Source organism: Impatiens glandulifera, chromosome 1 (assembly GCF_907164915.1).
Source record: "Impatiens glandulifera chromosome 1, dImpGla2.1, whole genome shotgun sequence".
NCBI classification, from domain to species: Eukaryota; Viridiplantae; Streptophyta; class Magnoliopsida; order Ericales; family Balsaminaceae; genus Impatiens; species Impatiens glandulifera.
Window position 1 is genome coordinate 75,370,329 of NC_061862.1, and position 16,515 is coordinate 75,386,843.

Sequence of the window (16,515 nt, forward strand, 5' to 3'; positions counted from 1 at the left end):
TATATAAATTTGAATAATAAAGAGAGCATATTCATGAGTGAACTCTTTTATCTATGACCAACTATATGATTTGTAATAATGTCTATGTTTGTCACATTCCCCCATTCTAGGCTCCTTATAAGTAGAGCATGAAGTTTGAACATCAGAGCTTTCTCAGGTCCAAACAAAACTTCACTTTAAAGCAATCCCACACAAAAGAAAAAGGAAAAATTCCAATTAAATTGTTATTTTCCAGCAAAATAAACATAAAAGAACTCTCTCTTACCCCACCCCATGTTTCCAAATCCCAATTTGATTTTGTTTATTCTTGCCAATAATTTTCTATTACAAATAAAGATATATATTAACTTTAGCAAACAAATTATTATAAATAAGCTAAATAAAAAAATATTATTTAATTTTTTTCTCGCAAGTAAAACGATTATCGAATAAACGGTTAATAAATTTAATGATGTTAAGTGATTAGTAAATAAGTTGAATCAAACCAGCCCTTAAGCCTTAGATAAAATCTCATAAAACAAAATCAAACAAGCTCTTAGAGATAAAGAAAAAGATAAAAGAAAAAGAAGAAAATAGTTGTAAAATAAATAATAAACAATAAAAAGCTGTTAAAATAATTTATATAACCTCAATATATATATATACATGATGAGGATGATGATAAATTTGAGCAAGTTGTGGTGTTCTTTCTTTCTTTCTTTCTTCCATTAATGGATCTGAAAAAGGACCTGCAAGTCTTGATAAAAAGAACATGGAGTTTACATGATGATATAAGTGACAGAATACACGATCATCATGAAAACATCACAACTTGCAGGTTTTGTTTGGACAACGGTCGGCATTGTCAATTGAAAGATAAAGAAAGCTTGATTTCCATTAGAGATTCATTGAACCATTTTCAGAACATGCTCATCTCTTTACAGGTTCAGTACCCATCTTTCCTTTTCAATTAATTATTGCTCTTCGATCATTGATTAATTATATATGAAATGATTCGAATCATCGATCGATCGAGCAGAGACAGAGTTTATCACACCAAATTGATCGGGCGGTTTCCATAACAAGGATTGATGAAAGAAGAAAGATGTTAATGGAGGAAGTAAGGAAACTTGAAGGGAGGAAGAATCTGATTGTTGTTGATGAATTGAATTGTTATTTTGGGGAAGAATTATGGATCAAGAACTTGATCAAAGGATCTGATGATGATGATGATGATGATGTTATAAAGAAAAGGAATCCTTGTTTCTTTGTTATGAGATGTATTAGGAGTTTGGTTAGTCGATTTCAATGGAGGAATGGAGCTAGAGATGCTCTGAAATTCATGGTGGTTTCTTCTTTGATGGGTTTTATCCAAACATGGTGGAATTCTTCTAACAGTTTAATGATGGCTAAGAATAAGAGGAGATGGTTGACTGATTCAAGAAGATCTTTTGATGTTTTCAATGGAAAGGGATGAATATCTTATTACCAATCTTCTTAAATTATATTTCTTATTGGAAATACTTATATTGGCTATGAAATTGTAGTAAAAAATTGTGTGTAATATGTTAGTATTCTTGTCTTGAAAAATAACAGAAATATATATATAAATGATGTTACAAACAAATTAAATAAATACAATATTACAAAGAACGAAATCACCAAATAAAATGTTGATTCGAGGCATGTGTTAGACACATTTCCCTTAAAACAGTTCCATCGTCTCCCGTTTGTGCTGGAGCTTATCGTAGATGGCTGTCTCCCAGGGTACAACGAATCTAGTAGTGATTCAGCACCAGAATCACTACACAACGAACTTGACCAACGTACCTGAACTATCACCTGGATCAAAGCAGAATTGTGTGAAGCCACAATTAAAATGATCAATGGAAGATTTTTTCTAAAAACTAAGAAGTAGCTAGCTTCTTGTGATGTTGAAAATAAAAACCAATAAAGTTCATTTAGGGTGATTGAAGGATAAAAAGCTATGTAATTCCGTAATTGTTATATCTCTTCTTAACAACGTATTATCAATTGAGATATATAAAGATAAATTAGTCAATCAACATAATGACTAATTTTTTTAACGTAGGAATAAAATCAATTAATGCAATCAATTGCATTCTCATCAATTGCATGTGAAAGGTTTCAAACGTATGCATTTATCATTGCATTTGATTGAAAATTTCTCATTTGCACATTGATATTAATACCCATTTAACTGACTCATTCAATTAATATTTAATCCAAATATATTATTTATTTTTATGCAATAAAATGCATTATGCAAATAAATTAAACCCCACTTGGATTAATGGAAAAATACTACATTTTGCTATTTTACCAATGTGGACAAATCCACTAACTCGATTTTATTCTTGGGACTCACCCATTCTCAGAATTGTTTTTGAATTATCATTTCCATTCATATAATGGAAATAATCTACATAGTCTAAATTCCAACAATCCCCCACATGAATGGAAATTGAAAGATTAACCCGGTGAAGGTTCAACAGTTGAATTCTACATAGGATAGGTAGGTGTAACCCTTTGAACTTTCCCTTGTGAAAGCATATAACTTTACTAGCTGATTAGTAGACTCGATGTCCTTGAACTATTCTGCCTTTTGTGTAAACGATTACACACTTTCACATAGAATTCTCCCTGATACATGTCAAGCTCTCATGGTTGTGTCCATTTTGGCCATGGAACACGCGCCTGGTTCTGTGAGAGAGTCTAGAATTGAGCCGTGCAATTCCTTCGAAGCGGCCCCACTTCTCCCTCACATAGGTGATCTCTTTGCTCACAAAGAATCATTAAAAGCGATATGCTTATCCTCGTCAAAATATATATTGTTTTATTATAGGATTATTCCTCAACAATAACTTTCCAAGTTAGTACAATTAGGTTGTCCCATTGAACCTAGTTCTTGGGATCTCCAGTCTGCATAGGTTGGGTTTTCCTTCATACCAACTTATAATAGGCTAATGTCTCAAAAGACTTCAAACTATCTCTCTATTCAATAATTTGATTAGTGGATCCACAATGTTATCTTTGACTTACATAGTCAAATTTGATAACTCTATTAGAGAGTATAGTCTAATGACATTATGTCTAAGACGTGTATGTCTAGACTTGTCACTGACTCTAAGCTTGTCCAATTTCTAATTACTATCACAATAATTAGAAATTTATGTTGGTACATTCTTAGTTAACCTTGGAACATCTTCTAATAAGAAGCATATCATTCGTACACGCTTATCATTTAATTTTTTTTTTATGAAAATATTGTTTACTTGGCTAACTAGTAGACAAAATGTCTTTGAACTATTCTGCCTTCGTGTAAACGATTATATATTTTACATAAAAATATTTTATTTTTCGACATAAGTCAAAAATATAGATTATAACGTTTAATCTATCCATCATAAGATTCTTAGAAGATTTCCATACGTAGATTGCACTTCTAAGTGTAAACATATTCACTTTAAGACGTAAAGTCTTTCATTTAATAATATCAGTATATCATTTGATAACAACATGATATTTCGTTTAGTGCAATTCATATCCTTTATGGATTTAATCATTTTTATCGTAATTTTCAACGATAGAAATATCGTACAAAAGACACGTAATGAAATAATTTTCATTGTCTTCATGATATATATAATTGTCACATCCACTTTTTAATAAAAGTATGGTCAAATTTTCATATCATTATTATAAAATTTGTTATAAGTCATATCAAGACTTTATAAATTTTCTTCTTCATTTATTTCATAAAATCCTTTTGAAGACATTGGTTCTTCAAAGTTTTATGAAAATAATGTCAAAATATGACACGTCTCTTGATTTTAAAATCCTCAAATCTAAAATATCGATTTGAACACCAACTCAGCAAATATAAACAATGTATTTTCTTGTTATTTTATTTCTTTTTATAAAGTTGCGCAACTTTATCTTTTATAGAGAACATATTTCTCTAACAACAAATCTTTTTTATATTTATCATAATATACACAATTATTTTTGTGTTATAATCAATAAAAAATATTTGCCCCCACATTCGTGTTGGTATCCTTTTTAAATCACACACATTTGTATGATTTAAATCAATGATTTTCTAATCAAGAAATTGTCACATAGTTCTTTTACAGATTTCTTTTGTTATACTCATCATACAATGAATAAGATAACCATATCATAAATATTTAATTGAATAAAATATAATTTTTATACAAGAGATTAGAATGTTTATTCATATATATAAATCATTCTTCACATAATCTCTACATAAGAAATTAAAAATATTTAATCAATTAAAATATTTATTTCAACACTTAATTTCTATAAAAGAAATTAGAATATTTAATCAAATAAATATTCACCATATCACATGATTTCTACCAAAGAAATCATAATGTTTCAAGCATCTTTGACCGAAGTCGCTTAAACATTTATTTCCGGTTGCACGTTTGCATCCCGTAATATCGGCACATTTGCCACATTATTTCTCAAATGAAACACAAATTTTCTTGCAGTTATTAGATTTCAAAAACATCAAATTAAACAAGTCTTTATGATGAAATTGAACCATGTATATCAAATATATAATCGAATAACATAATCAAATAATATGTCATATATATATTATAATTACTTCATATATCATTAAACAAATATCTTTCTAGAATACATTAATTGACAATTTATCTTTAATCAAATATAAATAACTAATTGTTATAAATAATTATTCATATCATCAATTCGTCCGTTTCTTAATTAATTATATGACTTTAACTTTACATAAAAGTTTTTGCATACCAAAAGACAAATAGTTTTATGAAAAAAAAAATTTAGAATTTTATATTAAAACAAAATGCATTTATAATTGATCGTTATTCATATATGTATACTAATGGCTATATAAACATATTACGAATGAACACGAATCATCATATTATTAACTAATTTGCATGATATATATACAAATAATCACTTAGCAACGTAATCAAATAAAATATAATTATAAATATATTTTATATCTTAATTAAAACACTTACATTGCCATATTCTGAACAATAATCGACGTGAAACGACTTTGTATGCTTAGAAATAACTTTGGGTAAATTGTTCTCACCGAGGCAATTTTTACAAAGACAATTTCGACTAACATAGTCGTGTCTTTTTAAATGCATGATTATAATAAGTTCTAACACAAATAACTTATTTAATCTCATGAAATTTAAATGCCTCAAAATATTAATAACAACATCATTTTGGCAACTTAAATTTTTATAATTTCTACACCAGAAATTAGAATGGCTCCAGCACTTAAGGAATCATTAAGTGTGCCAATTCACATTTAATAATTTCTATAGAAGAAATTAAAATGATTTCAACATCCATGATTAAAATCATATATCAGATATCATTCATCTCACAATTTTTTTTTTTTTTTTACAATTTTTTTTTACACAAGAAATTGCAGTGATTTCAACATCAATGACTAAAGTCAATTTAGCAAGTCTGATTTTTACCAAGAAAAATCATTGACTACCCTTCATCTCATATTATTTCTACACAAGAAATTAGAATGATTTCAATATAGTTTCAACATCAATGATAAAGTCATTTTAACTAGTCTGATTTCTACCAAGAAATCATTGACTTATCCATTCATATAATAATTTCTATACAAGAAATTTGAATGATTCCACCATAAATGACTAGTGTCATTTTTTTTAACACATTCATCTAATAATTTCTATAGAAGAAATTTGAATGGTTTCGTCATAAATGACTAGTGTCATTTTTTAACACATCAGATTTCTACAAAAGAAACCATAAGTGACTAGATTTCTACGAAAGAAATCATTGGCTAAAAGAGATTCGAACTAGGGACCTTTCACCTTCTTGCGCGTCTAAACTTCAAACCACTGCGCCAATGCGACCTTTCACCTCCTTGCGCGTCTGAACTTCAAACCACTGCGCCAATGCGCCATTTCATTATTGTACCGCTTTTATGACCTTTTGTCTTCTTTCTAGAGACAACTTATACTTCATATTTGACTAGACTCTGTCAACAAATGAATATATGCACATTTAAAACCATAACTTATTACCGTAATAAAATGTAATATATAAAACAATGTATAAATAAAGATATCTCTCTCTTTGTTTATATTAAATCTTCATACCATATTCTTATTAATTATATTGCTTAATTAAAAAGAAGATATATATTATAATTAATTATTTTAAAACTGAAACCATATGTTTCAATTATAATTAATTTTAACACCATAAATTTTATAAAAATTGAAAGCTAACATATTAGTTACTTTCTTATTTTTATTCATTATTATTAATAACTTTAATAACCAAACAAATCTTCAAAATAAAACTAGAACAAATTAAATTAATTATGTTCTAATTTATTTTATATATAATATTTATATAATGAATATACATATTAAAGTTCTTTAAGAAAAAATTTATATCAAAATATATTAGCTTATAAAATTAAGTTTTAACAACATAAGAACATATGTGCTAATAATCAACATATTTATATATAATAAAGACTTATCTTTATTTGTTGTTTTTTTTTCTTAAGATGAATCATTATCTCTTTCGCAACACCACGACTCGTATTTCTGAAACATCAAAGACAAAAAAAAATATTCGATGTCGCAAGCTATTAAATAGCTTAACACAAAGAAACTGTTTTAAGATTGTTAGTATTCTTGTCTTGAAAAATAACAGAAATATATATATATATAAATGATGTTACAAACAAATTAAATAAATACAATATTACAAAGAACGAAATCACCAAATAAAATGTTGATTCGAGGCATGTGTTAGACACATTTCCCTTAAAACAGTTCCATCGTCTCCCGTTTGTGCTGGAGCTTATCGTAGATGGCTGTCTCCCAGGGTACAACGAATCTAGTAGTGATTCAGCACCAGAATCACTACACAACGAACTTGACCAACGTACCTGAACTATCACCGGGATCAAAGCAGAATTGTGTGAAGCCACAATTAAAATGATCAATGGAAGATTTTTTTCTAAAAACTAAGAAGTAGCTAGCTTCTTGTGATGTTGAAAATAAAAACCAATAAAGTTCATTTAGGGTGATTGAAGGATAAAAAGCTATGTAATTCCGTAATTGTTATATCTCTTCTTAACAACGTATTATCAATTGAGATATATAAAGATAAATTAGTCAATCAACATAATGACTAATTTTTTTAACGTAGGAATAAAATCAATTAATGCAATCAATTGCATTCTCATCAATTGCATGTGAAAGGTTTCAAACGTATGCATTTATCATTGCATTTGATTGAAAATTTCTCATTTGCACATTGATATTAATACCCATTTAACTGACTCATTCAATTAATATTTAATCCAAATATATTATTTATTTTTATGCAATAAAATGCATTATGCAAATAAATTAAACCACACTTGGATTAATGGAAAAATGCTACATTTTGCTATTTTACCAATGTGGACAAATCCACTAACTCGATTTTATTCTTGGGACTCACCCATTCTCAGAATTGTTTTTGAATTATCATTTCCATTCATATAATGGAAATAATCTACATAGTCTAAATTCCAACATAATAATGGTTTCCTTTATTCTTTTTAGTTCATACCATTTTCATGTTTAATTGTAATACATTTTTTTTATTCAGACAACTTATTGATCACTTTTCAAATATTTCTAACACATGTAGATAGTGTCTCGTTCCATGCACCTCAATAACCTCTCTCAACTTAGAACAATTCCCAAATATTCGTAAACCCGTAAAATTGAAAATTTATCATCGTTAAATTTTTTTTAAAAAAATATTTTTTATTATTTATTTATTGAACAAAGTACATTTCATTAAAAAAATAAAAAAATAAATAAAAGATGAATTCAAAAAATAAAACTAAAATGGAAAAGATAAAAAACTCCTATACGAAACAAACCTTGTAAAAAAAAAAACTAAAATCGAAACAAAAACTAAAAATCAGAACTAAAATCTTCGCAACCAAAGCAAAATTATGATGCCCAATAAAACAAAAAAAAAATAACAATTATCTTCCAATAAGTCAACCAAGACAATCTAACAACTAAGCTTGAGACATACCAAGAGATACAAGGCTTAAGACATTGAAGGCGGGTTAAAACAACCAAAAACTTACTTTCTTATGACTTTTTTAAAGAAAATTCACAATGCAACATGCTTAAACAAAAACGTTTCTCATCTTGATTACCGCGAGAGTGGTAAGAAAAAACTCTTAAAAAATCCCGTTGAAGGGGAATGGAAGAAGAATAAGAGAAACTTGTTGGAGGAAGTGAGAGAAGAGAACCCGTTGGAGATGTGAAGGATATAATGTGTTTGGCATACGACAATTAAATAAAACAATATAATGTCACGTCAATTAAAATAGACAAAATAAATATCCTTTGAGGAAAAACCTCAAATAGAAAAAAATGTTTAATAGTTCGGACTCCAAATGACTCAACTCAAAGTTCGAGTCTCATTTAATAAAAAATACCATAACTTCGAGCCTCAATGATAATTGGACCAATATCATATTATTCCGTTTACGACAAATTGTCCACCAAATAATAAGTGACATATGGGTAACTTTTTCTCGAGCTCTAACAAATTCAAATTGGCTTAACATAGGAGCAATACAGGGTAGACAAGGACATAATAAATTAAAGTTGTTGCACTTAAATTTAATGTAATCTCGAATTTCAATCTTAACTCTTCAATTTGAAAAATCGTCCATAAGAACTTCACTAGATTGGAAGAGGAAATCGAAAGATTTTTTTTTTCTAAATTGGTTTTAGATTATAGAGATACTAAAATGGGTGGGGTTCACTAATATGACGAACTTTTTCTAAAAAAAATGGAAGATATCAATGACTTTTTATTTCTTTAAAGTAGATTGATGCATATTTATTTAAATAGTATACAAAATTTGTTAGGATCGGATACAACAATAGAAGGGGGTTGAATGTTGTTGTGTTAATCTTAATTTTTAATACGATTTTAACTCTGCTAGAAGTTAAAACATTTTTCTATTCAACACAAATTGTCGCAAGCTCTTGAACGGTTTCAAGTGCGGAATGCTTGCTAGATTTGAAACTATGGATGTAAGACGTTAAAATGCATAAAGTAAATAACACGAGAGTTTTATGGATGTTCGGAGATAAAACTCCTACGTCATCCCTTCTTATGCTTCCAGAAGGATTCCACTAGAAGACTTTGGTTTATATAGAGCATAAACCCAGGACTTAACATATGCCTATTCTGAACTTTTAGCGCTCACTCTATTAAACAGACAACTTTATGTTTAACTTACAACAAGAATATGCTCTCAGTTTATACAATGATTGTTTTTGCAATAAGAGAGGAGAATAAAACTTTGAGCTTAGTCGAACTATTATGTATCGCTATGAGAACTAACGAGATCACCGTTGTACTCAGAAGCTCTTTTATAATGAAGAATGACAACGGTCGACTCTGACTTTTGGTTTGTGAGAAGATCTGGAAGGATTCTCCATACATAAAATCCAGATATTTGGGGATTCACTGTACCAAAACTATAATGGTCAACCGCTCATAAGTCCAAGGATTCGACGTTGTACATTGATTGTCCTTTGTTGAGGTGTAGGCAACAGTTGAATCTGATTTATATATTACGTGTCGACTTTTGTTGGTTGAAAGTTAGGTGGTAGTTGTAATAAGCTAACTAGGACGTCTTCTTATAACGAATGTTGTTGTTCACTAAGATGATAAGCAGAGTTCTCCTTCAGACGATTGTTGAAGCAAGATGTCTGTTCGCGCTTCTTCAGAATTACCCGTCTGATCGCGCTTCTTCAAACTCACCTGTCTGATCGCGCTTCTTCAGACTCACCCGTCTGATCACGCTTCTTCTTCAGACTGCACGTCTGAAGCAAGGCGTCTGCTAATGCTTCACAACTTGAGACATCTGCTTGGCTTGAAGTGTCTGCTTGACTAAGACGTCTGTTTACGTTTCTTCAGCCTTGGACGTCTGAAAACGTTTTCTTAGCTCAAGACGTCTATTTGCACTAAGACGTCTGGACACACTTATTCAGTTATATTTGTGCATAGACAATTTCACAACTTAGTTTTATTCATTTGCATTATTAAAACTATCTCTTTAGCTTTGCCTGTGCATAACTAAGTTTTACTTAATGTTTCTCGCATCATCAAAACAATGTATAAACTTATTTTCTAAGTTCATTTTAATCCATTTAACTGGATTTAACAAAATTTATTATATATATTTAGACAAACAATTAAATGTTTAACCCTCAAACTATATTTATATTGAATTTTAATATAAACTCAACTATTCAAGTTAAGCAAATATTATATCGAACAATCGGTATGGAATGATAAAAAAAAGAAGGAGAAGAACAAAATTAATTAAACATTTCATGCAATCAGTTTGTGACGTTAACATGATAAATTCTCAAGATTGTACATTCAATCAAACATACATAAAATCAATTTTAAACCTCATATAAATAAGTAAGTTGACGATTATACCAATAGAAAAAAAAATTAGAGAAGAAATTAAAAAAAGTTTGAGTAGAACGAGATTTTACCTCTTTGAAAATTAGGAAAATAAAATATTAAAAATTATAATAAAAATAATTAGAATATAAGGAATTAGTGGATTAAAATTTAGAGTATTTGTTTGCAAAGAAAACTATAAAAAAAATAAGCGGTGAAATTATGGAAAAATTAGGGTTATACTTTTATTACTGCTAGGCGCGGTGAAATTATGGAAAATTATGTTTTTTTAGAATGTTGACTTTCATTTTTTTTATAAAGTGCAACTAGTTCTTGCGAGTTAATCACTTAATCAGCAAACACATTTAACCATTTAACCAGTCGCAAAACTTGACACCTGACAAGTTAGAACACATGACATCGAGGAGGTTAAGAACATTCAACTCTTATTGACGCGGTTAGGGACATCCACCTCTTATTACTACTAGGCGCGACAATAAATAGGATCAAAGTAGTGTTTCTTAATCCCTCGTGTACATTCTTATTCTCCTTTCTCTATACAAGTGACACCAACTCCCGATGATGATCTTTCTTGCCATGAGCCACGGTTAGATAATCACCTTCAACATTAACCTTAAAAGTAATAATAAACTTTTCCCACATTTAAAAGGATTTAAGCTTGTCCATGTGTAATATATTAATTATTATATATAATTAAGTGTAAAATTAACCTTAGAAACATAATAAACAAATGACACTAAAAATAAATCATTATTATAAAATTAATTAATTATTTTATCCTTTTGAACAATTGATAATTCTTTTTGAATATATATATATATATATATATAATAAAAATAATTTATAAAAAATTGCAATTAAATAACTCAAATCAAATAAGGCCCATAAAAGATTTTTGTAACAGTTTAGGGCCTATAATAACTAACATCTGGTCTGGGCCTCTAGGTTTCTTTCTTTTCTGCCAAGTTTCTTTCTCTTTCTCCTTTTACAGAATAATGACGCACGCAATGACAAAATAAAAAGGACGCATTCGGTGACGAATCTAACCGCTTCTCTCTCTCTCTCTCTCTCTCTAAACAAACAGCGTCAATTTCCAATTATCTTATAGTCTGATCGACCTCTCCTTCTTCGAGTTTGTTTGGCGCCCTTAATTCCACGCCACGAATCACGTTTCTCTTTCTCTCATCTCTCCCAATGCACGATTAATCCTCTCTTCTCCGAATCGATCTTCATACAAACTCTACCAGCATCACTTGGAATTTGTGACCGATGACTGTTGTAGCTTCTAGAATTCGAATTGACGGAAACATGCCATTCGTTTCTGAGAATCATGATGATGAACAGTCTCCGGCATCATGTTCGGATCAATCCTCAATCTCGTTGGATGTCCATGTAGGATTAGCAGAGAGAGCTTTCTCTGCAGCTGGAGCTGCTGTCATCTCTGCTGTTATTATGAATCCTCTTGACGTTGCTAAGGTACGATCAAGAACTGATTAGGTTTTTACTTATCATAAACAATTCATGTTCCTGTACTGATTGTCATCATTACGTATGGTTTCATTGATTACTGATTGTAAGTGATGAATCGTTACTGTCCTGGTTCAATTTTGCAGACACGGTTGCAAGCACAGGCTGCTGGTGTTCCATACAATGCTTTATGTGGCATTGAATGTTCTGAATCTGATCAAGTAAGTTTAGTATCAATTTCCAATTTGAATACAAATGATATTGAAGTTTTGAATCTTATATTTCTATTTTAAACGTTGTTGTTTATTGTATCTGTTTATTTTATTTTAGATGATTTCAAATATGAGAAGTTCTTCATCCAGTTATCGTGCAGTTCTTGGTGCTGATGCTGAATCAGCGTGTCCTCGTGATTGTTCTAGGTATAAAAGCACTGTGGATGTTTTCTACAAAGTTATACGCCAGGTTTGTCATTGAATTTAGTACTTTGTAATACTCTATGATTTAATAGAGTTGATATTCTCCTATATAAGAATTAAGTTATTGCCAAAAGAAATGGTTGGAAAAATATCAATTGGTTTTCCTAAAGTATATCAAAGTAATTTATTCTTCATTAAATTGCTTGTTGCATATTGGGAATTCCTTCATTCCGTGTATTCTAAAATGAAATTGTCTGCAAATATTGGTTATTGCCTGATGTATATAACCTTTTTGAAATCACTCAGGAAGGAATTTCAAGGCTTTGGAGAGGCACAAATGCAAGTTTAGCTTTAGCTGTGCCTACTGTAAGTTTATGTTGATAAGAAACTTCTGATGGATTCTTGAGGCAGTTGCCAGATTGATGTATTATACGCTCCAACTTTATGCAAAGCTTCTCCTGCTGATGCTACTTGGAACTTTTGTTTTCTATCAGGTTGGGATTTACTTGCCCCTATATGACATATTACGGAATGTCATGGAAGAATATACATCAACAAATGCACCGAGTGTCATGCCTTATACCCCATTAGTAGCAGGCTCAATAGCAAGGTCATTAGCTTGCATTACTTGTTACCCTGTTGAGCTAGCAAGGACCCGAATGCAGGTGCTTCATTTTTCTTGTTAATGTGTATGCTTCATATTTTAATTCACAAATATGTTATTATCTAGAAAGCTGCTATTTCTGTATAAATGTTTCATGCTAGAGCTCATTTTTTGTTTGTGTTCCCAACTTTTTTGAGTAATTTCAGGCATTCAGGGATGCACAACATGGTGTTAAGCCTCCAGGAATTTGCAAGACATTGGTTGAAATCGTCTCCCCAGTCAATAGTATAAACAAGACTAAAAGTTGTAAGTTTGTTTAATCCTAAATCCTCGCCACATTTAAGCCAGTAACATTCTGCATTTTTAAGAGTAAGGGTATGCTTGATAAAATTGAAAATTTAAATGTTGATTTCTAATACTGAATTTTAAGTGTTGAATGAGTTAAGTATCTAATGTTGAATAAACCAAACAAAGATATCTGAATTTTAAGTTGTTGGTGTGTAGGCTGATTTGATAAAATGGAACTAATCTAGGGGAAAGTATTTAAAAATTATTTTATCCTTATATGACGTAAGTTGATTCATTTACGAGATTAAAGTTGTCTTTTTGATGCTCTTTAAGTCATTACATACCTCTTATCGAATTAAGGCCAAATTTTATTAGCTTAATTGTTTAGTTTAATTTGAGTTGAATCTAGATAATTAAATGATAATTATCGATCAACTTATTCAAATAAGCACTAAGCTGTATTAACAAACACCGCCTCATATACTTAGATTGCTCTGACTCCACACCTCTGGTCCAATGGTATCATCTCAACAACCATGGGAGATGGCTTGGCAATTCCTTTTCTTTTTTTTTTTTATCATAAAACCCCTATTCTGTAGCCATCCTATTTATCCGTGATCCTGCGACAAAACAATATTTTGTAAACTAATTATTTTGTATACTACAATTTCAACAGTACAAAGTTACCGGATTTTGTGGACTGGTCTTGGTTCTCAACTTGCACGTGATGTGCCCTTTTCTGCAATCTGCTGGTCAACATTGGAGCCTGTGAGGTTTTAATCTTTGAGGGGATCATAATAAGATTAATGACCTATATTTGATTTCTCATTATCTTTAACTGGTGCAGTTGAGGCGAAGATTCCTGAAAGTTGCTGGCGATGAAAACAATGCAGCTAGTGTCCTCGGGGCAAACTTCTCTGCTGGCTTGATTGCAGGCAGTCTTGCTGCTGCAGCTACTTGTCCTTTAGATGTGGCAAAAACAAGGAGACAGATAGAGGTTCCTTCTCTAAACTAAAATTCTCATAATAAAATCTATGTATTGTTGAAAAATATGTAAAAGTCATCTCAACCGGACATATTTGCTTATCATCATCTTATATCGTCCACTTGTTACAAGTAGTAGTTCTTTATTTTTTGTGTGTGGTAAATTTGAACAATCTGTTTACATTTCCAGAAGGATCCACATCGTGCACTAAACATGACCACAAGACACACTTTACTTGAAATCTTGAGGTATGTATGTACCCAATTACTTATTATTATTGTAGTCATTTAGAATTGATAACAGTAATAAATAGTACTTACTGCTCACATTGTGTTAGGTGGGTTATTTGAGATGATATCCAAATTCCCAATATTCCCATTAACAATTTATTCATTGAAAATACTTTTTTACCCAAACAACCTATCTATGTACCTTAATAAGCATTGACAGAGCTCACTCACTTGGTGTAGGATATGTCTTGATCATAAACTTAACACAGTGATTGTAATCATGATGTTTTTTTTAACCTTTTCTTCTCCTTTATTGAGATCTTGTTTGATAAAGTTGTATTAATAGAGGAGGCTTGAATTGGTCAAGAAAATGTGAATGGTTAATTTGTTATGTTACATGAATCAGAGATGGAGGAGTGAAGGGTCTTTTCACAGGAGCTGGCCCACGTATTATTCGCGCAGGACCCTCAACAGGGATCGTCGTCTCCTTTTATGAAATCGTAAAATATGCTTTACATCGCCACGACTCACCAACAAACACCACCACCAGCTAAGAGTAAGAGCTCCTATTTCTTATAGCCCACAATCAGTATAAGCTTGATTAAATTTGTAATAATGAAATAAAATGAGCCAATTCTCAAGAATTTGATCCACGCTGGAGATGATTCTTATATGTATCGAAGATAGAGTGAGGAGATATTTGATCTCTTAGACAAGACTCTTGACAAAAAAAAAAATACCATTTTTATTAAATTAAAAACCACGCTTACATAAACATCATTGTATTCCTTAGACTTGTTTAATCTATTTAAAATGAAGACACAACTTTAGACTGAAGGCAATAATACTTAGTACAGTTCCTTGATTTAGTAACCAGGGGGCTGAAACATAAATCATATAAAGTTTTTACACATATCTTATTAATGATGCCATAGAAAAGCTCCTATAGCAAAGTTCCTCTTGTAGTCGAGATTGCCTTGTACGGATAGACCGTAGTCGGCAAGCAAGCAATCGAGCTTCCATTCGGGCATGGACTCGTATTGGGTTTTTGTGTACCTTGGGTAATGCAGAGGCATTTTGAACTCTCTCAAATTCACGTTCTTCTTCTTCTTTTTCTCCTCATCGCATTCGTTTCCCACCTTGTAGGATTGCAACCCAACTTGGGCCATTTCTCTCTTTGTTTTGTTTCAGGATTTTTTTGTTCAAACAAGTTATCTTAAGTCTACTACGTACAGAGCGGAAAGACAGTGTGTCATTGTTTGAGGAACAACATTGTCGAGGAATATAATTTTCGGAGAAAACTATGGCCTTGTGTCAAGGTGGATTAATCACCTTTTTTATTGTACGAAAAATTATAAGAAAAAAGAGATATTTATTGGGGGCTCCATTTGGTCCCCAATAATGTCGCAAGGTTACTACTGCAGTACTGCTTTGCCTCATTTATAACTAACCCAAGGAACCACACTATCTTAAATTATCTTAAATATGATCCATTCATATGGCTGTACGATCTATTTATATATTGAAATGTACGGTCAATCAGTCGGTTTTTATATGAAAAAAATGTACACCCAATCAGTCGTTTTTATTTGAAAAATTGTACACTCAATCAGTCATTGTTATTAGTAAAAATGTACAATCAATCAGTCGGTTTTCATTTGAAATTTTTCTAAAGTATTTCAATAACTCAAACATTATTGGAGAGGTTTTCATTTTCAGTCACATTATTTAATTTATTAAAAATAATAAATTTTTTATTTTAAATTATTAATTTTTTATTTATAATATTAAAATAATCTCTATTTTAAATTATTATTATTTTATTTTATTTATGTATATAAATATTTTTTAGTCTTTTAACAGCAACTCTAACTCTATACCAAAATTTGTTTTATAAAATAAATAATAATAATTTAAATTAAATTTTTAATTCATCATTCAAAGAATGACTGGATGACA

The 16,515-nt window shown here is 30.3% G+C and overlaps 2 protein-coding genes across 3 annotated transcripts; both read left to right on the forward strand.

The window, feature by feature from the left end:
- Positions 1-715: 715 nt before the first annotated feature.
- LOC124914882 lies at positions 716-1,504 on the forward strand. The gene is made up of 2 exons (XM_047455507.1): positions 716-923; positions 1,019-1,504. Exons 1-2 carry the CDS (start codon positions 906-908, stop codon positions 1,454-1,456), a joined length of 456 nt encoding a protein of 151 aa, XP_047311463.1. The 5' UTR covers positions 716-905; the 3' UTR covers positions 1,457-1,504.
- Positions 1,505-11,631: 10,127 nt separating this feature from the next.
- LOC124921585 (mitochondrial carrier protein MTM1) lies at positions 11,632-15,958 on the forward strand. Of its 2 annotated transcripts, XM_047462260.1 has the most exons (11): positions 11,632-12,042; positions 12,180-12,254; positions 12,364-12,495; positions 12,756-12,815; positions 12,944-13,114; positions 13,260-13,359; positions 14,018-14,109; positions 14,189-14,338; positions 14,516-14,574; positions 14,963-15,112; positions 15,748-15,958. In XM_047462260.1, exons 1-10 carry the CDS (start codon positions 11,836-11,838, stop codon positions 15,108-15,110), a joined length of 1,194 nt encoding a protein of 397 aa, XP_047318216.1. In that variant the 5' UTR covers positions 11,632-11,835; the 3' UTR covers positions 15,111-15,112; positions 15,748-15,958. The 2 variants fall into 2 exon arrangements, with proteins under 2 accessions (XP_047318216.1, XP_047318215.1); XM_047462259.1 differs by lacking the exon at positions 15,748-15,958 and having other exon boundaries at positions 14,963-15,712.
- The last annotated feature ends 557 nt before the right edge of the window (positions 15,959-16,515 follow it).